Here is a 13,463-nt window from a genome sequence, read left to right as displayed (position 1 = left end):
GGTATTACTGAAGGATCAGACGGGAGGTAAAGGAGACAGAACAGGTATTACTGAAGGATCAGACGGGAGGTGAAGGAGACAGAACATGTATTACTGAAGGATCAGACGGGAGGTAAAGGAGACAGAACAGGTATTACTGAAGGATCAGACGGGAGGTAAAGGAGACAGAACAGGTATTACTGAAGGATCAGACGGGAGGTGAAGGAGACAGAACAGGTATTACTGAAGGATCAGGCGGGAGGTGAAGGAGACAGAACAGGTATTACTGAAGGATCAGACGGGAGGTAAAGGAGACAGAACAGGTATTACTGAAGGATCAGACGGGAGGTGAAGGAGACAGAACAGGTATTACTGAAGGATCAGACGGGAGGTGAAGGAGACAGAACAGGTATTACTGAAGGATCAGACGGGAGGTGAAGGAGACAGAACAGGTATTACTGAAGGATCAGACGGGAAGTGAAGGAGACAGAACAGGTATTACTGAAGGATCAGACGGGAGGTGAAGGAGACAGAACAGGTATTACTGAAGGATCAGACGGGAGGTGAAGGAGACAGAACATGTATTACTGAAGGATCAGATGGGAGGTGAAGGAGACAGAACAGGTATTACTGAAGGATCAGACGGGAGGTGAAGGAGACAGAACAGGTATTACTGAAGGATCAGACGGGAGGTGAAGGAGACAGAACAGGTATTACTGAAGGATCAGATGGGAGGTAAAGGAGACAGAACAGGTATTACTGAAGGATCAGACGGGAGGTAAAGGAGACAGAACAGGTATTACTGAAGGATCAGACGGGAGGTGAAGGAGACAGAACATGTATTACTGAAGGATCAGACGGGAGGTAAAGGAGACAGAACAGGTATTACTGAAGGATCAGACGGGAGGTAAAGGAGACAGAACAGGTATTACTGAAGGATCAGACGGGAGGTGAAGGAGACAGAACAGGTATTACTGAAGGATCAGGCGGGAGGTGAAGGAGACAGAACAGGTATTACTGAAGGATCAGACGGGAGGTAAAGGAGACAGAACAGGTATTACTGAAGGATCAGACGGGAGGTGAAGGAGACAGAACAGGTATTACTGAAGGATCAGACGGGAGGTGAAGGAGACAGAACAGGTATTACTGAAGGATCAGACGGGAGGTGAAGGAGACAGAACAGGTATTACTGAAGGATCAGACGGGAAGTGAAGGAGACAGAACAGGTATTACTGAAGGATCAGACGGGAGGTGAAGGAGACAGAACAGGTATTACTGAAGGATCAGACGGGAGGTGAAGGAGACAGAACATGTATTACTGAAGGATCAGATGGGAGGTGAAGGAGACAGAACAGGTATTACTGAAGGATCAGACGGGAGGTGAAGGAGACAGAACAGGTATTACTGAAGGATCAGGCGGGAGGTAAAGGAGACAGAACAGGTATTACTGAAGGATCAGGCGGGAGGTAAAGGAGACAGAACAGGTATTACTGAAGGATCAGATGGGAGGTGAAGGAGACAGAACAGGTATTACTGAAGGATCAGACGGGAGGTGAAGGAGACAGAACAGGTATTACTGAAGGATCAGACGGGAGGTGAAGGAGACAGAACAGGTATTACTGAAGGATCAGACGGGAGGTGAAGGAGACAGAACAGGTATTACTGAAGGATCAGACGGGAGGTAAAGGAGACAGAACAGGTATTACTGAAGGATCAGACGGGAGGTGAAGGAGACAGAACAGGTATTACTGAAGGATCAGACGGGAGGTGAAGGAGACAGAACAGGTATTACTGAAGGATCAGACGGGAGGTAAAGGAGACAGAACAGGTATTACTGAAGGATCAGGCGGGAGGTAAAGGAGACAGAACAGGTATTACTGAAGGATCAGACGGGAGGTGAAGGAGACAGAACAGGTATTACTGAAGGATCAGGCGGGAGGTAAAGGAGACAGAACAGGTATTACTGAAGGATCAGACGGGAGGTGAAGGAGACAGAACAGGTATTACTGAAGGATCAGACGGGAGGTGAAGGAGACAGAACAGGTATTACTGAAGGATCAGATGGGAGGTGAAGGAGACAGAACAGGTATTACTGAAGGATCAGACGGGAGGTAAAGGAGACAGAACAGGTATTACTGAAGGATCAGACGGGAGGTGAAGGAGACAGAACAGGTATTACTGAAGGATCAGACGGGAGGTGAAGGAGACAGAACAGGTATTACTGAAGGATCAGATGGGAGGTAAAGGAGACAGAACAGGTATTACTGAAGGATCAGACGGGAGGTGAAGGAGACAGAACAGGTATTACTGAAGGACCAGACGGGAGGTGAAGGAGACAGAACAGGTATTACTGAAGGATCAGACGGGAGGTGAAGGAGACAGAACAGGTATTACTGAAGGATCAGACGGGAGGTAAAGGAGACAGAACAGGTATTACTGAAGGATCAGACGGGAGGTGAAGGAGACAGAACAGGTATTACTGAAGGACCAGACGGGAGGTAAAGGAGACAGAACAGGTATTACTGAAGGATCAGACGGGAGGTGAAGGAGACAGAACAGGTATTACTGAAGGATCAGACGGGAGGTGAAGGAGACAGAACAGGTATTACTGAAGGATCAGACGGGAGGTGAAGGAGACAGAACAGGTATTACTGAAGGATCAGACGGGAGGTAAAGGAGACAGAACAGGTATTACTGAAGGATCAGACGGGAGGTGAAGGAGACAGAACAGGTATTACTGAAGGATCAGACGGGAGGTGAAGGAGACAGAACAGGTATTACTGAAGGATCAGACGGGAGGTGAAGGAGACAGAACAGGTATTACTGAAGGATCAGACGGGAGGTGAAGGAGACAGAACAGGTATTACTGAAGGATCAGACGGGAGGTGAAGGAGACAGAACAGGTATTACTGAAGGATCAGACGGGAGGTGAAGGAGACAGAACAGGTATTACTGAAGGATCAGACGGGAGGTGAAGGAGACAGAACAGGTATTACTGAAGGATCAGACGGGAGGTGAAGGAGACAGAACAGGTATTACTGAAGGATCAGACGGGAGGTGAAGGAGACAGAACAGGTATTACTGAAGGATCAGACGGGAGGTGAAGGAGACAGAACAGGTATTACTGAAGGATCAGACGGGAAGTGAAGGAGACAGAACAGGTATTACTGAAGGATCAGACGGGAGGTGAAGGAGACAGAACAGGTATTACTGAAGGATCAGACGGGAGGTGAAGGAGACAGAACAGGTATTACTGAAGGATCAGATGGGAGGTACACTGTTGTTAGCTATCAGAGGTAAAATAGATAGTTGTAACTCACTCTGGGCCTCACAGTCCACACATCGAGAGTTCCCTCTTAGGCTCCTCACATTCTGTAAGGCCATGGCCTCAGACTGGCTGGTCAGACGTGACTGTAGGAAAACAATCCAACTGCCATTGTTATGGATGGCTATAACAGCAGACACAGTCACTAACCTAGACACACACACCCCGTTCATCACACAACTCATTTAGATTTGTTTCCACCAAACATAAGCAAGAGAATGTGTGTGTGTGTGTGTGTGTGTGTGTGTGTGTGTGTGTGTGTGAGAGAGAGAACAAATAACACAACAAACAGAATGAAGGTGGCGTGGAGACAACAAAAGGTATTCTACAGTGCAAATGTTCCTCTGAGGCCTGGGGCGTCAACAGAACAGAGGGCTCAGATGAGGCCTGGTCCACTACGCTGTGGGAGGGAAATGGCACCACTACGGCTATATTACACTTACAGTAATTGCCATTTGTAATTATTTGAGCGTGTTTGGGGGTTGAGCAAGAGTGTGTGTGTGTGTGAATGGGCCTATAGGAGAGTGTGTGAATAGGCCTATAGGAGAGAGTGTGTGTGTGTGTGTGTGTGTGTGTGTGTGTGTGTGTGTGTGTGTGTGTGTGTGTGTGTGTGTGTGTGTGTGTGTGTGTGTGAATGGGCCTATAGGAGAGTGTGTGTGTGTGTGAATAGGCCTATAGGAGAATGTGTGTGTGTGTGTGTGTGTAAATGGGCCTATAAGAGAGAGTGTGTGTGTGTGTGTGTGTGACTGGGCCTATAGGAGAGTGTGTGTGTGTGTGAATGGGCCTATAGGAGAGTGTGTGTGTGTGTGTGTGTGTGTGTGTGTGTGTGTGTGTGTGTGTGTGTGTGTGTGTGTGTGTGTGTGTGTGTGTGTGTGTGTGAAAATGGGCCTATAGGAGTGTGTGTATACAACGCTAATCCCAACCGTTCCTATTAAAACACTTGTTGAGTTGCATGTCTGTATAGTCAAATCAAATGTTATTTATCACATACACGTGTTTAGCAGATGTTATTGTGAGTGTAGCAAAATGCTTGTGCTTCTAACTCCAACAGTGCAGTAATATCTAACAAGTAATATCTAAAAGTTTCCCAACATATACCCAAAATACACGTAAATCTAAGTAAGGAATGGATTAAGAATATATATAGATATATGTCAGAGCGGCATTGGACTGAGATACAGTGGCATAGTGTAGAGTACACTATATACATATGAGATGGGTGATGCAATATTTATAAACAAAAAGTGACTAAGATATCGTAGAATAGTATAGAGTACAGTTTACACAATATGGTATAGTAGTGTAACAGTGTGGTATAGTAGCGTAACAGCGTGGTATAGTAGTGTAACAGCGTGGTATAGTAGTGTACCAGTGTGGTATAGTAGTGTACCAGTGTGGTATAGTAGTGTAACAGCGTGGTATAGTAGTGTAACAGCGTGGTATAGTAGTGTAACAGCGTGGTATAGTAGTGTAACAGCGTGGTATAGTAGTGTAACAGTGTGGTATAGTAGTGTAACAGTGTGGTATAGTAGTGTAACAGTGTGGTATAGTAGTGTAATAGTGTGGTATAGTAGTGTAATAGTGTGGTATAGTAGTGTACCAGTGTGGTATAGTACTGTAACAGCGTGGTATAGTAGTGTAACAGTGTGGTATAGTAGTGTAACAGTGTGGTATAGCAGTATAGTAGTGTAACAGTGTGGTATAGTAGTGTACCAGTGTGGTATAGTAGTGTAACAGTGTGGTATAGTAGTGTAACAGCATGGTATAGTAGTGTAACAGTGTGGTATAGCAGTATAGTAGTGTACCAGTGTGGTATAGTAGTGTACCAGTGTGGTATAGTAGTGTAACAGTGTGGTATAGTAGTGTAATAGTGTGGTATAGTAGTGTAACAGTGTGGTATAGTAGTGTAACAGTATGGTATAGCAGTATAGTAGTGTACCAGTGTGGTATAGTAGTGTAATAGTGTGGTATAGTAGTGTAACAGTGTGGTATAGTAGTGTAACAGTGTGGTATAGTAGTGTACCAGTGTGGTATAGTAGTGTACCAGTGTGGTATAGTAGTGTAACAGTGTGGTATAGTAGTGTACCAGTGTGGTATAGTAGTGTAACAGTGTGGTATAGTAGTGTAACAGTGTGGTATAGTAGTGTAACAGTGTGGTATAGTAGTGTAACAGTGTGGTATAGTAGTGTACCAGTGTGGTATAGTAGTGTAACAGTGTGGTATAGTAGTGTACCAGTGTGGTATAGTAGTGTAACAGTGTGGTATAGCAGTATAGTAGTGTACCAGTGTGGTATAGTAGTGTACCAGTGTGGTATAGTAGTGTAACAGTGTGGTATAGTAGTGTAATAGTGTGGTATAGTAGTGTAACAGTGTGGTATAGTAGTGTAACAGTGTGGTATAGTAGTGTACCAGTGTGGTATAGTAGTGTAACAGTGTGGTATAGTAGTGTACCAGTGTGGTATAGTAGTGTAATAGTGTGGTATAGTAGTGTAACAGTGTGGTATAGTAGTGTAACAGTGTGGTATAGTAGTGTAACAGTGTGGTATAGTAGTGTAACAGTGTGGTATAGTAGTGTAACAGTGTGGTATAGTAGTGTACCAGTGTGGTATAGTAGTGTACCAGTGTGGTATAGTAGTGTAACAGTGTGGTATAGTAGTGTAACAGTGTGGTATAGTAGTGTAACAGTGTGGTATAGTAGTGTAACAGTGTGGTATAGTAGTGTAACAGTGTGGTATAGTAGTGTACCAGTGTGGTATAGTAGTGTAACAGTGTGGTATAGTAGTGTAATAGTGTGGTATAGTAGTGTAACAGTGTGGTATAGTAGTGTAACAGTGTGGTATTGTAGTGTAACAGTGTGGTATAGTAGTGTAACAGTAATCTAACAGTATTGTAATAGTACTGTACTAGTGCGGTATAGTATTGTAACAGTGTGGTATATATTGTAATAGTGTGGTATAGTATTGTAACAGTGTGGTATAGTATTGTAATAGTGTGGTATATACTGTAACATCATTGGAATACCACTGTAACAGTATTGTAATATTGTGCTATACAGTAGTAGTGTAACAGTACTCTAACAGTATTGTAATAGTACTGTAACATCATTGTAATATTGTAGTATTGTATTAGTATTGTGACCGTAGTGTAATAGTATAGTATTGTAACCGTAGTGTAATAGTAGTGTAACAGTACTGTAACAGTATTGTAATATTGTAGTCCGGTACCTTGGCCTTGCTGCTCTCACAGGACTGCAGGCTGGCTAGGATTTGGCTCTCGATGGCCTGGACCCAGGCATCTCTCTCCTCGTACGAGGTGGCCTCAAAGTGCCACGTCTGGCCCGTCAAAGACACGATGGTCAACTCAAAGTTCTCCTCTTGTTCTGGAGGACAGAGGGATATAGGAAGGGAGAGAAAGAGGATCATTTTAGGGTTGGTGGCATACACACATCTCATGCACTGTTACACACACCTAATGCACTGCTACACACACACATAATCCACTGCTACACACACACACCTAATGCACTGCTACACACACACACACACACACACACACACACACACACACACACACACACACACACACACACACACATACATAATGCACTGCTACACACACACACCTAATGCACTGCTATACACACACACACACACCTAATGCACTGCTACACACACACACACACACACCTAATGCATTGCTACACACACATAATGCACTGCTACACACACATAATGCACTGCTACACACACACACACACACCTAATGCATTGCTACACACACACACCCACATAATGCACTGCTACACACACACACACATACACACACACACCTAATGCATTGCTACACACACACACACCTAATGCATTGCTACACACACACACACCTAATGCACTGCTATACACACACACACACACCTAATGCACTGCTACACACACACACACACCTAATGCATTGCTACACAGACACACACACATAATGCACTGCTACACACACACACACACACACACACACACACACACACCTAATGCACTGCTACACACACACACACACACCTAATGCACTGCTATACACACACACACACACCTAATGCACTGCTACACACACACACTTAATGCACTGCTACACACACACACACACACCTAATGCATTGCTACACACACACACACACACACACACACACACACACACACACACACACACACACACACCTAATGCACTGCTACACACACACACACACACACACACACACACACACACACACACACACACACACACACACACACACACACATACATAATGCACTGCTACACACACACACCTAATGCACTGCTATACACACACACACACACACACCTAATGCACTGCTACACACACACACACACACACCTAATGCATTGCTACACACACATAATGCACTGCTACACACACATAATGCACTGCTACACACACACACACACACCTAATGCATTGCTACACACACACACCCACATAATGCACTGCTACACACACACACACATACACACACACACCTAATGCATTGCTACACACACACACACCTAATGCATTGCTACACACACACACACCTAATGCACTGCTATACACACACACACACACCTAATGCACTGCTACACACACACACACACCTAATGCATTGCTACACAGACACACACACATAATGCACTGCTACACACACACACACACACACACACACACACACACACACACACACACACACACCTAATGCACTGCTACACACACACACACACACCTAATGCACTGCTATACACACACACACACACCTAATGCACTGCTACACACACACACTTAATGCACTGCTACACACACACACACACACCTAATGCATTGCTACACACACACACACACACACACACACACACACACACACACACACACACACACACACACACACACACCTAATGCACTGCGACACACACACACACACACACACACACACACACACACACACACACACACACACATAATGCACTGCTACACACACACACACACATACCTAATGCACTGCCACACACACACACACACATCTAATGCACTGCCACACACACACACACACACACACACACAGATAATGCACTGCTACACACACACACACACCTAATGCACTGCTACACACACACACACCTAATGCACTGCTATACACACACACACACCTAATGCACTGCTACACACACACACACACACACACACACACACACACACACACACACACACACACACACACACACACACACACACACACACACACACACACACACACACACACACACCTAATGCATTGCTACACACACACACACACACACACATACCTAATGCACTGCCACACACACACACACACACACACACATCTAATGCACTGCCACACACACAAACCCAGCAAAAACTTCACAGATCTTCATTGTTTCCATGCTTGTTCAATGAACCATAAACAATTAATGAACATGCATGCACCTGTGGAACGGTCGTTAAGACACTAACAGCTTACAGACGGTAGGCAATTAAGGTCACAGTTATGAAAACTTAGGACACTAAAGAGGCCTTTCTACTGACTCTGAAAAACAACAAAGGAAAGATGCTACGTTAGTTCCCCTAACCTGCTACGTTAATTCCCCTCATCTGCGTGAACATGTCTTAGGCATGCTGCAAGGAGGCATGAGGTCTGCAGATGTGGCCAGGGCAATAAATTGCAATGTCCGTACTGTGAGACGCCTAAGACAGCGCTACAGGGAGACAGGACGGACAGCTGATCGTCCTCGCAGCGGCAGACCACATGTAACACCTGCACAGGATCGGTACATCCGAACATCACACCTGCGGGACAGGTACAGGATGGCAACAACAACTGCCCGAGTTACACCAGGAACGCACAATCCCTCCATCAGTGCTCAGACTGTCTGCAATAGGCTGAGAGAGGCTGGACTGAGGGCTTGTAGGCCTGTTCTAAGGCAGATCCTCACCAGACATCACCAGCAACTTCGTCGCCTATGAGCACAAACCCACCGTCGCTGGACCAGACAGGACTGGCAAAAAGTGCTCTTCAAGGTTTTGTCTCACCAGGGGTGATGGTCAGATTCGCGTTTATCGTCGAAGGAATGAGCGTTACACCGAGGCCTGTACTCTGGAGCGGGATCGATTTGGAGGTGGAGGGTCCGTCATGGTCTGGGGCGATGTGTCACAGCATCATCGGAGTCAGCTTGTTGTCATTGCAGGCAATCTCAACGCTGTGCGTTACAAGGAAGACATCCTCCTCCCTCATGTGGTACCCTTCCTGCAGGCTCATCCTGACATGTCCCTCCAGCATGACAATGCCACTGTGCCAGTAAGTTCTCCTAACCTGCTACGTTAATTCCCCTAACCTGCTACGTTAGTTCCCCTAACCTGCTACGTTAGTTCCCCTAACCTGCTACGTTAGTTCCCCTAACCTGCTACGTTAGTTCCCCTAACCTGCTACGTTAGTTCCCCTAACCTGCTACGTTAGTTCTCCTAACATGTTACGTTAGTTCTCCTAACATGTTACGTTAGTTCCCCTAACCTGCTACGTTAGTTCCCCCGAACCTGCTACGTTAGTTCCCCCGAACCTGCTACGTTAGTTCCCCTAACCTGCTACGTTAGTTCCCCTAACCTGCTACGTTAGTTCCCCTAACCTGCTACGTTAGTTCTCCTAACCTGCTACGTTAGTTCTCCTAACCTGCTACGTTAGTTCCCCTAACCTGCTACGTTAGTTCCCCTAACCTGCTACGTTAGTTCCCCTAACCTGCTACGTTAGTTCCCCTAACCTGCTACGTTAGTTCCCCTAACCTGCTACGTTAGTTCCCCTAACCTGCTACGTTAGTTCCCCTAACCTGCTACGTTAGTTCCCCTAACCTGCTACGTTAGTTCCCCTAACCTGCTACGTTAGTTCCCCTAACATGTTACGTTAGTTCTCCTAACATGTTACGTTAGTTCTCCTAACATGTTACGTTAGTTCCCCTAACCTGCTACGTTAGTTCCCCTAACCTGCTACGTTAGTTCCCCTAACCTGCTACGTTAGTTCCCCTAACCTGCTACGTTAGTTCCCCTAACCTGCTACGTTAGTTCCCCTAACCTGCTACGTTAGTTCTCCTAACCTGCTACGTTAGTTCCCCTAACCTGCTACGTTAGTTCCCCTACCCTGCTACGTTAGTTCTCCTAACATGTTACGTTAGTTCCCCTAACCTGCTACGTTAGTTCCCCCGAACCTGCTACGTTAGTTCCCCCGAACCTGCTACGTTAGTTCCCCCGAACCTGCTACGTTAGTTCCCCCGAACCTGCTACGTTAGTTCCCCCGAACCTGCTACGTTAGTTCCCCTAACCTGCTACGTTAGTTCCCCTAACCTGCTACGTTAGTTCCCCTAACCTGCTACGTTAGTTCTCCTAACCTGCTACGTTAGTTCTCCTAACCTGCTACGTTAGTTCCCCTAACCTGCTACGTTAGTTCCCCTAACCTGCTACGTTAGTTCCCCTAACCTGCTACGTTAGTTCTCCTAACCTGCTACGTTAGTTCCCCTAACCTGCTACGTTAGTTCCCCTAACCTGCTACGTTAGTTCCCCTAACCTGCTACGTTAGTTCCCCTAACCTGCTACGTTAGTTCCCCTAACATGTTACGTTAGTTCTCCTAACATGTTACGTTAGTTCTCCTAACATGTTACGTTAGTTCTCCTAACATGTTACGTTAGTTCTCCTAACCTGCTACGTTAGTTCCCCTAACCTGCTACGTTAGTTCCCCTAACCTGCTACGTTAGTTCCCCTAACCTGCTACGTTAGTTCCCCTAACCTGCTACGTTAGTTCCCCGAACCTGCTACGTTAGTTCCCCTAACCTGCTACGTTAGTTCCCCTAACCTGCTACGTTAGTTCCCCTAACCTGCTACGTTAGTTCCCCTAACCTGCTACGTTAGTTCCCCTAAAGCTAAGTTGGTTCTCCTAACCTGCTACGTTAGTTCCCCTAACCTGCTACGTTAATTCTCCTAACCTGCTACGTTAATTCTCCTAACCTGCTACGTTAGTTCCCCTAACCTGCTACGTTAATTCTCTTAACCTGCTACGTTAGTTCCCCTAACCTGCTACGTTAGTTCCCCTAACCTGCTACGTTAGTTCTCCTAACCTGCTACTTTAGTTCCCCTAACCTGCTACGTTAGTTCCCCTAACCTGCTACGTTAGTTCCCCTAACCTGCTACGTTAGTTCCCCTAACCTGCTACGTTAGTTCTCCTAACCTTCTACGTTAGTTCCCCTAACCTGCTACGTTAGTTCCCCTAACCTGCTACGTTAGTTCCCCTAACCTGCTACGTTAGTTCCCCTAACCTGCTACGTTAGTTCCCCTAACCTGCTACGTTAGTTCGCCTAACCTGCTACGTTAGTTCGCCTAACCTGCTACGTTAGTTCGCCTAACCTGCTACGTTAGTTCTCCTAACATGTTACGTTAGTTCTCCTAACCTGCTACGTTAGTTCCCCTAACCTGCTACGTTAGTTCCCCTAACCTGCTACGTTAGTTCCCCTAACCTGCTACGTTAGTTCCCCTAACCTGCTACGTTAGTTCCCCTAACCTGCTACGTTAGTTCCCCTAACCTGCTACGTTAGTTCCCCTAACCTGCTACGTTAGTTCTCCTAACATGTTACGTTAGTTCTCCTAACCTGCTACGTTAGTTCCCCTAACCTGCAACGTTAGTTCCCCTAACCTGCTACGTTAGTTCCCCTAACCTGCTACGTTAGTTCCCCTAACCTGCTACGTTAGTTCCCCTAACCTGCTACGTTAGTTCCCCTAACCTGCTACGTTAGTTCCCCTAAAGCTAAGTTGGTTCTCCTAACCTGCTACGTTAGTTCTCCTAACCTGCTACGTTAGTTCCCCTAACCTGCTACGTTAGTTCCCCTAACCGGCTACGTTAGTTCTCCTAACCTGCTACGTTAGTTCCCCTAACCTGCTACGTTAGTTCTCCTAACCTGCTACGTTAGTTCTCCTAACCTGCTACGTTAATTCTCCTAACCTGCTACGTTAGTTCCCCTAACCTGCTACGTTAATTCTCTTAACCTGCTACGTTAGTTCTCCTAACCTGCTACGTTAGTTCCCCTAACCTGCTACGTTAGTTCCCCTAACCTGCTACGTTAGTTCTCCTAACCTGCTACGTTAGTTCCCCTAACCTGCTACGTTAATTCTCTTAATCTGTTACAAAAGTCACTTCTGTCTGTAGCTGTATTCCATCTAGTCAAAACCTTTTTCAGTGGAACAGAGCAGAACAGTCTGTCAGCTCTAGCACAGATCCTAGTGACCTCTGGAACCCTCCACATCCGTCCCCCTCCGGCCAGGATATCCCCCCAATTACAGGCCCTGTGGCCCCCAGTGGCCACCCCAGGACCCTTAGCTATCAGCGGTCCAGAATAAAGGCCAGTCATTACAATCACAACCCCCCCTAGAGGGGAACACATGGGTCTGCTACCCAAACCTCACCCACCATAGGCTAAATGGGGCCAATGAGGACTCTGTTTTAAAGAGAGTGACGCAGGCTCTTTCACAGTTAACGTCAAAGCCCTGACATTGTGTGTGGGTCTCATTTGCGAGGTCACATTTGGAAGCTGTTAAGAACAAAAGGAGGGATTGAAGAAGAGGTGAAGTGGAGGAACATGGCAGGGTGGGAAGGGAGGGCACAGCTGGTTCTAACAAGAGACCCTCTGATGAGGGAGATCAGACACCAACCTGGTTCCGTTTACAATTTACTCCAATGAGAAGGGACAGGGGGCCCAATTACATAATGAGGAGCCAATCAGCCCCCTCCTCACCCCCCATCAGCCCTCCAGCATGTGCTAATCAGAGAGCTTCCCAATAGGACTACCTGAGGAACCGGTGTGGGCAGCAGCACCACGGTCTTGTAGTGACTGACTTGTCATCAGTGGAAGCTAGCTACATTAGTGGTAGCTGCGTTAACAGCTTATGGCTCTGGAGTGCATGAAACCTATATAGTTCAAATAATACATTCCAGCACTAGTGAAGCAGTTCGAATAGACTAGTAATCACTGACAGCTTTGTGATGTGTTCTGTCTGGGAGTGGAGGTCTGATCACCTCCCTGGGAGAAGATTACAAGTTTAATCAGCCGACAAAAGGGAGAACGGCCA

General features: G+C 46.3%; 1 protein-coding gene across 4 annotated transcripts in view; it reads right to left on the bottom strand.

Moving 5' to 3' along the window:
• Window positions 1-13,463, bottom strand: part of LOC139532881 (arf-GAP with GTPase, ANK repeat and PH domain-containing protein 1-like) — a 147,323-nt gene that overhangs the window by 37,336 nt on the left and 96,524 nt on the right. For all 4 annotated transcript variants that reach the window (XM_071331028.1, XM_071331030.1, XM_071331029.1 and 1 more), the window contains 2 exons: window positions 6,529-6,683; window positions 3,300-3,390 (listed from right to left, as the gene is read on the bottom strand). In XM_071331028.1, coding sequence (XP_071187129.1) covers window positions 3,300-3,390; window positions 6,529-6,683 — 246 coding nt within the window. The remainder of the gene's footprint in view (window positions 1-3,299; window positions 3,391-6,528; window positions 6,684-13,463) is intronic.

The sequence above is a fragment of the Salvelinus alpinus genome, chromosome 10, assembly GCF_045679555.1.
Source record: "Salvelinus alpinus chromosome 10, SLU_Salpinus.1, whole genome shotgun sequence".
NCBI lineage: Eukaryota > Metazoa > Chordata > Actinopteri > Salmoniformes > Salmonidae > Salvelinus > Salvelinus alpinus.
The sequence above is the reverse complement of the archived record's forward strand: the minus strand, read 5'-3'. Positions and strand labels throughout refer to the sequence as shown.